At 40.2% G+C, this 11,202-nt stretch overlaps 1 protein-coding gene across 1 annotated transcript; it reads right to left on the bottom strand.

The window, feature by feature from the left end:
* Positions 1 to 256: 256 nt before the first annotated feature.
* On the bottom strand, positions 257 to 7,010 carry il22ra2 (interleukin 22 receptor, alpha 2). The gene is made up of 6 exons (XM_030441002.1): positions 6,837 to 7,010; positions 5,379 to 5,502; positions 4,474 to 4,655; positions 3,762 to 3,904; positions 2,594 to 2,751; positions 257 to 1,099 (listed from the first exon to the last, which is right to left on the bottom strand). The coding sequence occupies exons 1-5, from the start codon at positions 6,892 to 6,894 to the stop codon at positions 2,602 to 2,604; spliced, it is 657 nt and encodes a 218-aa protein (XP_030296862.1). The 5' UTR covers positions 6,895 to 7,010; the 3' UTR covers positions 257 to 1,099; positions 2,594 to 2,601.
* Positions 7,011 to 11,202: the final 4,192 nt, after the last annotated feature.

The following is an 11,202-nucleotide window of genomic DNA, read 5'->3' as shown; positions in this document are numbered from 1 at the left end:
TTAGTCAATTTCTGGCATGTTTTTCGTTAAAGTTCTTACATATTGCACCTCTACATTTAAAGCAGGTCACTTAAAAGTAGTACCACAAGAAATATTATGTGAAAGTATTTAACCAGAAGTTACTGCTTTCAAATGTCTTATTTGTGAAAGTGCACAAGAATTATGAGTAACATATGATGATTGAGATTTTAAAAGATCAGGCTGGTGTATTTTAAGTTTCAACCTACGACAAATGAGACAAACCTGACATATGAGACAAAGTCAACCAGTGTGAGTGGCTTTTATTTTGGAATGACACGGGCAACAAATACATTTGGCAGCATACATTGTCAAAGTTGTGCATCTGAACGGTGTCAACTCACGACATTTCATGGTAAAGTCCCTGGGACAGCAGATTGAGTTTCACTTTTTAATAAAGCTCTCAGCTAAGAGATGACGTTTATTGATCCTCACAGCTGATCGTGAGCGTATGACAGAATAAAGTAACAAAATCTGCATTTGTGAAAAGCAATGCTGTGGTTACGTACCCAAACACACAGCGTAGGATCTGTAAGATTAAATAATGACTTCTGACTAATTAAAATCCAATCAATAAAACCAATTAGCTGTCATTACAATAGTCCCTTTTGGTGACGGTCAATCTCTCAGCTATTCATCAATTCTAAAGAGTTTACATTTCATTACAAAAGGAAATTGAGTCTACTGTCTTAGTCAAAATGCAACTCTGGAGGTTTTATCAGTTCAATGTAAACAAACAAAACATGTTAAGACAAACAAATATAAACCAATAAAATAAATGGCAACATATCCATAGACAAAGCTGAGCTAGATAAAAGTGTTTCAGTCATTTTGTGTTTTTCCAGGAAAGTTTAAAGTGTCACTATGTAATTGTGTGGAAGAAGTTCAGGCTCATATTTTTATTATCAACAATAATAATGAGGTAATATATCAAATCAGAAATTAGTCTATCAGTTGATTTTTTTTCCATAACTGAATAAACAAGCTGTTCTCAGAGGAAAACGCGGTCAGCCGTCGAGGTAGCGGTGGATTATTGGAGCAAAAACGTTTGGAGCCGGTGATTCTCGTTGGTGGCGTTTGTCTACAGCAGAGAGAAGGAGAAAAGACAACAGGGAGCAGGGGGAGGGAAAGATTAATGACGTGCACAAAGGAATAACCGTGCAGACTGACATTATCAGCGCTCTACACATCCGTGGCAGATCTTAAAATAGTGTCGAGGGCGGGGTCAGCAGGTATAATTAGAGTCTTTGTGGAGAATCTCTCCTGCTTGGATTTCTCCTCCAGGAGTTTCATTTTCCCTCCCCGGTTTCTGTCTCACTGCCTCGGGCTGATGTCGCAGGACAGCTGATACTTGACTTCTCATTTGGTAATCTTTTGTCGCGGCAGAGAGGTTAGCTTTCACCCGCTAACGATACGTCCAGCCGGTGTGTGTGTGCAGCGCAGACACAATCACACAGAGCAGGACGCTTGTAACACATTCTCACGGATAGAGTGGCACTTTTGCTACAGCAGGACTTTGAATTCAGCCAGTGGGAGATATTATCGTAAAAACGTCTGTCCCAAAGGAAACTCAAAGCTGTTGTTGAACCATTGTCAGGTTTTGGACTTTTTTGAAAGGTTAAAAGCCGATATTTCTCCCAGTGCTTCTGTCATTAATCTATAGGAGTTTAAACGCACTGAATTATTTATTTTCTTCGCCTGAATTTCTTTTATGGAAAGATAAAGCCTGTAGATGACCTGTGACTGCCCCTGTTAGCCAGAAAACACAACGGGCCCGAGTTCAGATTTGACAACATCACTGAAATTGAACACCCTTTTTTTTTTGAGGATACATTCAGGCAACTGGCAAAGAAAAGGTCATTTTATGACCTCAAAATAACTCTGCTTGAGAGTGACAGGGGCATTAAGCTTATTATACTTCTTTACACTCACTTTGTGCATATAAAATATTCAAAAACAAGTGCTTGGCTGGGAAAAAATTGCATAAAATGTCATAACTTTGCAGAATTTTCCAGTTCAGGGCTTTAAAACCCATTTAAATCATATATTCATGGATTTGAAATCTCATTTGCGACATGATGCATCAATGAAACCAGAGGAGATGGAATGAGGAGCGGGTCTCAAGTCTATGAAATCACTAACTGGCTGTTGTAGGTAACAGGGCGGGCATACAATAATTTTCTTACAGACAAAAGTATAAAAAAAAAACAAAAAAAAACATTTTTGCTGTGTGTTTTGGACTAAACATTTTACTGAAATGGATTTACTGAGATCAAGATAGATGCATAGACAGATATTTAAAACCACTTCTGAAAATGTTTTATCTGCGAGCTGCCTTTAATCCGTACACACTTGATCTTCGGCTAGTTCTTTTGTCTGTCGATTGTGGCTGATGCGGTTTCATCTTGAAATGATCCGTGCAAACTGAATCATAAAGAATCTAAACTTTCTAATGATGTAAGACATGACTGCACACTTAAAATCCTCAATGGTTAGCCCACTCTCTTAGCTTAGTTCGTAAACAGCAGACCTCGACGTTAGCATGACTCACAGACATGAGTGTGTGTGTTCATACCTGTGCGATCAGAGCGTGGTGACACATTTCACGGAGCCACGAGCGCTGCTCTTATCCTGGAATGGGATCAGGGTCTGGGCCTGGAGGCAGTACTTCTCCTTGTGCCCGAGCTCTTTGAGAGTCAGCTTGTTGAGGCAGCAGTCCAGCTCGAACACCTCCTGAAAACCACGACACACGGATTGTGAGACTTTGTGAGCAAAACTGAGACTTCATGCAAGATGCTCGTGGAGAAAGTGTCTTCACGGTGTGCTCGTTCTCTTTTTGTTATTGTTTGTGTCGTTCTTCCTCTTTCGCCCTCTCTCCATCGCCTTCCTCTTCCTCTTCTATTTCATAACAGTGGCAGTGGCATTTAAAATGTACACAAACATTAAATCGACCGTGACGGCGATTCCTCTAGCGAGAAATTAATCATCGACGAGTTTGACAATCGTTTAACTTTCGTTTCAGTCGTGTATTGGGAAAAACCACCGCCATGATCCGACTCCAGCTTCTCCAAATCTTTCATCGTTCACTGGATCTGACTGGGTTTTGGACAACTGCTTGGACTAAACATCACATTTGGAGATTTTCATATTTTCTGAGAAGTGTCACTGGCATTTAATAAGTTCAACGACTAATCGACTGATCGAAGAAACCAACCCAATCGCCAACATTTCTTTACGCTGCAACTTTACATTTGTCGAGGTTCAATTTTCTGTGGAAATTGGTCGAAACCCTCGGGAAAATTTGGGAGAATGCGTATCTGTTATTCATACTGTCATTATTACTTGATTCTTGATTGACTGTGTGGTTTCCTGCTTACATATCTGCTGCACACTGGCCCACGACACTCACCAGGTTACACTGGCAATGACCTGGCATCAGTTGGTTATAAATCCACCGAATGAACACTGCGTTCATGTAATAAGTAGATTTAAGATGCAAAGACTCACATGTTCTGTCTTTCATGGTCTAATGTTGATGTAATCTGGCGCTTAAACATGTGCAGTGACTCGCCAGGGTGTTCTATGCAGTCAAGAGGAATAATTGAAAAATTCAAGTAAAAGATTGAAGAAATATTTAGAAGATTAAACGGACGAAGCAAAACAAAGTTGAGATCGAGTCCTTTTGAGCTTAACGAAAGATAAGAATTGCGTGCGCTTGTGTGTGTGTGTGTGTGTGTGTGTACCTTCTTTCCATTGGTGTGCATGAGGTAGATCTCGTACTGCAGGCTGCTGTGCATCTTCCTGACAGGCTGTTTCGGGGGCTTCACGCGGACCACAATCCCTCGCTGCGTGACGTTGAGCCTCAGCACAGGAGGGCTGATTACCGCTGAGGAAACAAGACGACTGTTTGTTTTTTTTCTTTACGCACGATGACGAAGCACAACAAAGAAGAGGCGTTTATTTTGCAGCCATCGCCAAAAAGACAGAAGTTGACCTTCTGTAGTATTTATAGCAGAGAAACTGTTTTGTTTCCTCAAATAGTTGTAGTAGTTGAATTTTCACTCATTGTTTGTGCCTGTTTGTTTGTTTACAGGGTGTTGAGTTTGGGTTTTTGTGGTTTTTCTTGCACATAAATACTGTTCTAATAAATAACAGACTGGGAGCAGGATCAACTGAAGTGTCCGTGCTGTAAATTAAGTTGAAGAAGAAGTTGAAAAAAAGAAGATTTCGGGTTGATTTATTAATCCTGAAGTTAATCTTTATGTAAATTTTAAAACTTGTACTCTTTGTTTCACCCGTCGAGACAAATATTTTATGCTGTCATTGAAATTCTAAATTAAGGAGTAGTTCTTTGCATCAGTTTGGGGGAAGGAAGTAGACAAAGAAGACAGGATGCAGACGATAAGGAGGCAGAGGAGGAACTGGAGGAGGATGCAGAGGAGGAGGAGGACTCACTGTCCCAGAGTGGGTTGAATCTCGGGGAGAGCGCCCAGGCTGATTTGCTGGAGGGCAGCAAGGAAGCGTGCACTCTGGCGTAGTACCACTCCATGGGCTCAGAGGTCACGGCGCTGAGGTCACAATGCTGCTTCTGGATCCCCTGACAGCCGTCAACGTCCAGCCACTCAGGCTCGCCGTAACTGAGATGACACACACACAGAGAGAGAGAGAGAGAGAGAGAGAGAGAGAGAGAGAGAGAGAGAGAGAGAGAGAGAGAGAGAGAGAGAGAGAGAGAGAGAGAGAGAGAGAGAGAGAGAGAGAGAGAGAGAGAGAGAGAGAGAGAGAGAGAGAGAGAGAGAGAGAGAGAGAGAGTTATATTAAGAAATCTGCAGGTTTATTTCACTCTGTGCAACTTCGACAACAGTTCGATGTGATCCCGGCAGCTCTGGAGGAAGTGCTGCAATACAACAGTGAGGAAACACTGTTAGGAGGAAAAGTCCTGCACTCAGAAAGATCTCCTTCTTCTTCGGTCTGTTAAAGCTTTTAAGATGCACCTCAAGTTCTCTGGCTCTTAACTGTGTTTAATCTGTTTTTATTTTATCGGCTTTATCAGGTTTTTAATTAGTTTCGTTTTTTTTCTTGCTCGATTTCTTTTACAGTTGCCGAGCACCTGAATGATTTATGCTTACCTGGTATAAACTGCTTCAACAAGTGTCATAACAAGTGTCTTCATGCCTGTACATATATACACACACGTCTTTGTGAAGCACTTTGGTGTAAAGCCTGTTCGTACCGCTAAAATCTGACACTTCTGATAAATCTTCTCCTTTGATTGAGAAAACATTGTAAACAGCTAAAATCTGCATTGACGGAACTTTGTACTGTGTGTGTGTGTGTGTGTGTGTGTGTGCGCAATGTCTCACATCTTCCACTGGACGTAGTACTGCAGGGAGGAGGTGCTGTTGGCGGGTGGAGTCCAGTGCAGGATGTTTTTATAGTCCACAGAGTCGAATCTCACCTGAGTGGGTGTAGCGAGCATCACTGGAGCTGAGGGAGCGATCGGTGACAGAGCGGTTGAATTGTGAGTGGATAACAGAAGATGTTAAAGAAGAAGTGATTGGTGAGTAAATATATTTACTACCTACATGGGGCAGCACGCTGTATCTAATAAAAGTAAATCACAACTCATTTGTATTCCACTCCATCTAAATAGCTTCTGAATGACATCAATAATTCAATGTGTGGTTGAACAGAAGAGATCTTCTGAGCCTCTGATTGAGGATTAATAAAAGATGACTTTCACCTTTTAGCAAAAATTAACTACGGCCCTGGTTTATCTTTAGACTATAATGGCAAAAAAAAAAAAGAACTAATCAAGTTCTAGCTAAATAAGTTAAAGCGGGAAAAAAAATCAAACAAAAAAAACAACAGTTTTGTTCACATTAAATTTGTTTGGTGTCTTTATTTTTCTCTCTGGGGTCAAAAGAGTCTCAGAAAACCTGCTCATCAGGACTTTTTTCTCTCGCTGGACAGACTTTCAAAGTGGGTCATTGGTCCTGAAAACACTCAGCTTGTTTTTCCCAAACCTGGCAAAGAGATATCTCTTCACACACTCAGGCCTTTGTTTTGTTTCCTGACCACAGACATTATTCTTAAAAGGCATGAAGTCAGTAAAAAATTCTGATATCAGTTGGTTTGTTATATATCAGATTAAAGGAGCACAAAGAATAAATTAAAACCCAGAATTTATAGATTTACAAGATGAATTTGGTTATAAAACAAACTCCGATATATCGATCTCTTCCATAACGGAGTAAACAAGCTGTATCTAGATAGGTAGCAGGGTCCGCCAAATGTAAACAGAGCAGAGCAGCACTGATTGTGTTGTCAGTCTGTTGATTCAGTGACGAAAAACAAAGACAGGTTGTTTATTTAGTTAGTTGAGGCATGAAGATCTTTCTCTTCCAATTTTAAATTTCTCCCCAAAAAACTTCCTAGTGCACCTTTAACCCATAAATATCAGTGGAGCGTTGAAGTTATAAACTCAGTACAGTGAATTTGAAGATTTAAAGCAACATTATGCAGAAATCGGGTATTTTGTGCGACAAAAAAAAAACTGAGTGCGGTGCCCCTGTTGTGAATACAGATCCCAGATCTGTTTGTCAGAAGTAATGACACTCTTAAGTGATGAAAACTTGAAGTAACATGGCGCAGAAACAAGTGGAAAAAGAGAGACACCTTATTACAAGACTCTGAACCATCAGAACTGTTACTCTAAGGTTAAAAAAGTGTCTTTAAGGTGCCACGAGACAGAGATCAATCTGGACTTCAGAAACCAATCAGAGGTAATAGCAGACAAACATCAACATATGAGTGGTTACCTGACACTGTGACACGCAGGTTTCCCAGCAGCACAGCTCCGAGCAGCAGACGGTTCATGGTGTTGATGCTGTTGATGGACACCGGACTGATGCTGCAGACGACACCGGCGCTTTTAACAGGCCATCAAACTTCCCCTTCCCCAGAGTGGCATCATGAATAGACCATTTATGGCGAGGCTAAACAAGGACGCTACGTCCATGTTACACGGCGTCACTCTTTTTTTTTTTTTTTTTTTTTTTTAAACAGAAGTACGCTTTTGTGTAACTCACACGTGTCAGGATCATTACAAAACAGTGACGGCTCACTTTACCAATGTTCCAGTCTTATCTGTGATGCATTCACTGACGGTATAGTCACAATAGAGACTCCACCTTCAATGTCTTTTCAAGATTCAGTCTCGCATTTCTCATTTTGTCCGGAGGAAAATGGTTCAATAGTGTTGGAGCTGAATGAGTGTTTGTTCATGCTTACTGACAGGTCAAATGGTAAAAATACATATGTAAAAAAAACAGGGCAAATGTGGATGTTAACATTTTTTTGTTAAATAAAACATGAGAAATGTGTTAATTTCTCAACACAGTGGATCCTAAACTTCATCTGTCATGCCTCCCTTTGAAAGAAATAGACCACCACCATACCATGGGAACATGGGAACATGTCTCTGTGAAAGATGCAAGTCATACTTACCCCACATCGACACAAAGCGCTCCTGCTACATTCACAGTAAACCCTCAAAGCATCAAAATAAATTCTCTGTACTTTGGATTTTTCTTCTTTCGGGACAGATGCAGATGTTTAATGGCAACATCTGACGATTAATAAAAAGTATGCATGAATGTTTGTCTTTGATTTATCACAGCGGACATGTGACTTGTCATAGAAGAAAGAACACAGGTACTAATATTAATGATGGCTCAGTGTGACAGTGCACAATCACAGGAGCCTGAAGCTGCAGCAGCTAGATTAGATCCAGCAAATCGTTATCTTATTATTTATACCAGGGCTTTTCCTACGCGCCAACATATCTTTCATGAAAAACATCTATTTTACACATCCTCCGAATGAAATAATGTCATTTCTGTGAGGACGTATAGCAGCTCTAGTTTTGTTCTCTCATGGTTGGAATGATCACCACACCAGGTGTTACAGGAAGAAGTGACCACTACCTGCCGTCCCATCATTTCACGGGAAACGTCAAGTTTACTGGAAAAGTGTTACACAATCGATCTCAGTGACAAATAACAAACACGAAGCGAACGTCCGTCTTTACACCCAATTCATGTTTCCGCTCCAAGTTAATCATTCATTGAGTTGTTAATGGGTTCATAAATATTTGCAGAAGCTGCTGAGATTATATTTGGCATCGTCATGTCCTGATTGTGCAAGTTTTACAACTTATACATCCTTTTTCTACACAATTAATAGCCTACAAGTGGAATGGTTAATGTCTCTCTCACATGCTGTCAGAATAACCAACCATAAAAAAATAAATAAATAAAAAATCTTGGGAGCTAAACATTATTTATAGCTGAAATAGTGAGCAAAAAGTAAAAAGTGGTTCAAATAGTGAAGTCATGGTGGACAAGCTAATAGTGAACAAATGGTTAAGAGGTTAAAGGATAGATGTTTGAAATATATAACTTCAAATACTGTATTAATGCCTTATAATTGAAAACTTAAAAGTAAATAGTCAATATTGTGAACTAAAAGTAGTGAATAAACAGTCGATGTAGTGAACTTAAAACTGCAAATAAATAGCCGATATAATGAGCTAATAGAAGTGGATATATAGTCGATAAATAAAAATAAATATCACTATATCAATAAAATATCACTACAGTGATATAGTGAACCAAAAGGAGTGAATAAATGACTGTAGCAACAACGTAATAGACAATGGACAATTCAATAAGAAGCAGATAAAAGACAATGGACAGCGGATGAAAATAATGAGTTGTAAAAGTTGTAATTAAATTGTTCAAATTGTTAATAAAAGAAGTGGATAAAAAGTTTAAACCATTGGCTTTATCTTTAACCAGCCAAAAGTAATCAATAAATGGTTGAAATTGATGGATAAAAAGTGAAAGTGTCCAGGCTCTCCAAGTGGTAGCAGTACTGATCCAAACAACAGTTGGGAACCAGTGCTGTTTGGGAACCATGGCTGCAGATTACCAGAAACCCTGAGACTTCAACAATCAGTGGAGGATGCACACCTATCAGTGAAGTCTGTTATCGTCTGTTACGGGAAACAAAAAAAGGTCAAACAAAGAGGAAGGAAGCGTAACTTACAGACATCTATGCAAACATACACAAAGGAGGTTTCCTTTTGTCACTCTTATTACTGGTTCCAGAACAAGGAACAAAGTTGTCGCTTAAATGTCATGAACGATTATGACATGCGGGCTTCTTCCCTTACGCTGCATGACAGAATCTGACGTAGTGATTAACATAGCGGGTCAGCCCATAACTCTGCTCTCAATTTGGCTGCGTAGTGACACTGAAATAACAACTTCCCTTCCTTTAATGGGTAGCATTTCACGTGCAGTAATTTGATGAACACGACACAAGATTTAGGACACTTGAATTTGGGTCACAGGATGTTGTGCAACAAAACCCAGTTTCTGTTTCTCACAAACTCGCTTCTTGTTTGTAAACCACTGGAAGAGAATACAAAACAAAAAGGCAGAAAATACACATTTTTAATCTTTATTGAAATGTGTTAACACAGCAGACATATAGACGCAAGTACAAAGATAACACATACCAGCAAATGATTGAGAAGTTAGACTACAGTCAAGAAATCAAGTGCTTGAGTTCAATCGGCTGTTTACTTTTTACTAATCCAAACATGATCACTCTGACTGGTAGGTCGATCTGTTTTCTCCCCTTATGAAATTGGTGGATTGGAATATGTTGCACATATAAAAGCATTGAGTCGCTGTTTCATGGCATCAGCATCAAAACAGTGTCCCTGGATCGCTTCAGTCAGAAGCGGGGTGTATGGGTTCATACAATCAACACTGTGAGCCACTCAATAAAAACAGAGCTACCCTCAAAATAAAAATAAACAAGACGGAATCAAGTCAAAAACTGACACAGAGACGCAGAGATAAGGCACAACTTTGTCAGACTGTAACACTGCTTCATATGACTTCATCCTGTGGTGCCACTCATTTCATGAGAAAATTATTGAAGCTCTGCTCTAAAACGGCACTTAGTGCATTTAATAAGGTGCAATATTGTACAAATTGGCCGGCTGCAGGATTCATACTCTGAATATAAGATATGAAATCAGGTGAAATGCTGACATTTCTGCAAAAGAGGAAGCTGCTCAAAGATCTGGAAGCGGCTGTTTTTACCATATATGCATTTACATACATGTCAAAAAGAAACTTATACTATAGCCAGTAAACACTATGAACAAGGGCTGGGCGATATATCGATATAAAACTTATATCGATATATTTTTGAAATGTGATATGGAATTACACCATATCGCATACATCGATATAGTTCAAATTTGCGCTTCGATCCTTGCTCCGGGCAAACCGCTGACCCGGGGCTCTCTGCACTGCTCCCCCCGCCCCTCCTCCTTCATGCACAGAGAGGGGAGGGGCTGGAACAGACACTCCGGCACTCTTCAACAAACACTTTGGTGGCCGCCGTTGCCCCGCACTTTGGCCTTGATACCCCGTGAAATAATATCATCGCACGGCCACCGGTCAGCGTAGCGGGCTTGCCTTTAATTACAGCCACCTGAGTGCGCAGTAGTCACTCACAGTAACTTCAGTGAGTCCGCGGTTCACGCAGGTGGAGTCTCATCATTACGATGATCTCACGTGAAAGCCTCTCAAACAGCAGCAGCGTCTCAAAACAGAAGAACGAAACTTACAGCAAAGAGAGCGAGCTCAGCCGGTTTTGACATGATGCGTAACTGACTTATGTGGTAAGATATAGTCCGGTAAAGTTGGAAATATATTCACAGATTCGAACTTCCCGGATCAATAACTCATAAGTGAAACCTTGTTAAAACACAACTGACGGAACTTTCCTACCGTAGTACGGTAGACAACGAGCTACAACCGTATGTTAATCAAAACGAGCGTCTGGACATTAACTCTGGTCTGTATGGTCAGCCGGCTGTGAGACGAGGGCGCAGGGACCGTCTACAAGGTGCAACACTGAAAAGCGAAACTACAAAAAATATTCAATAACTTAACTATTATTCAGAGTGTAGTGCCACCAAAATCACTCCACACATCAGTGGTCTCCTGCTGGTGATTCTACAATTTTTTTGTTTGGAAAAAATGTGCTTTGCCATAATTTTGGGGAATTTCTATTTGGGAGAAATATTCAATAACACTA

This window comes from Sparus aurata, chromosome 15, assembly GCF_900880675.1.
Source record: "Sparus aurata chromosome 15, fSpaAur1.1, whole genome shotgun sequence".
NCBI lineage: Eukaryota > Metazoa > Chordata > Actinopteri > Spariformes > Sparidae > Sparus > Sparus aurata.
The sequence above is the reverse complement of the archived record's forward strand: the minus strand, read 5'-3'. Positions and strand labels throughout refer to the sequence as shown.

What these genes read in the sequence shown, in the direction of transcription:
- il22ra2 (XM_030441002.1), bottom strand. Translation starts at nt 6,894, where the DNA reads ATGAACCGTCTGCTGCTCGGAGCTGTGCTGCTGGGAAACCTGCGTGTC. An exon ending in CCTGCGTGTCACAGTGTCAG is followed by an intron (nt 5,503 to 6,836) that starts GTAACCACTCAT and finishes TCGCTCCCTCAG; the next exon opens with CTCCAGTGATGCTCGCTACA. An exon ending in TGCACACCAATGGAAAGAAG is followed by an intron (nt 2,752 to 3,761) that starts GTACACACACAC and finishes CGTGGTTTTCAG; the next exon opens with GAGGTGTTCGAGCTGGACTG.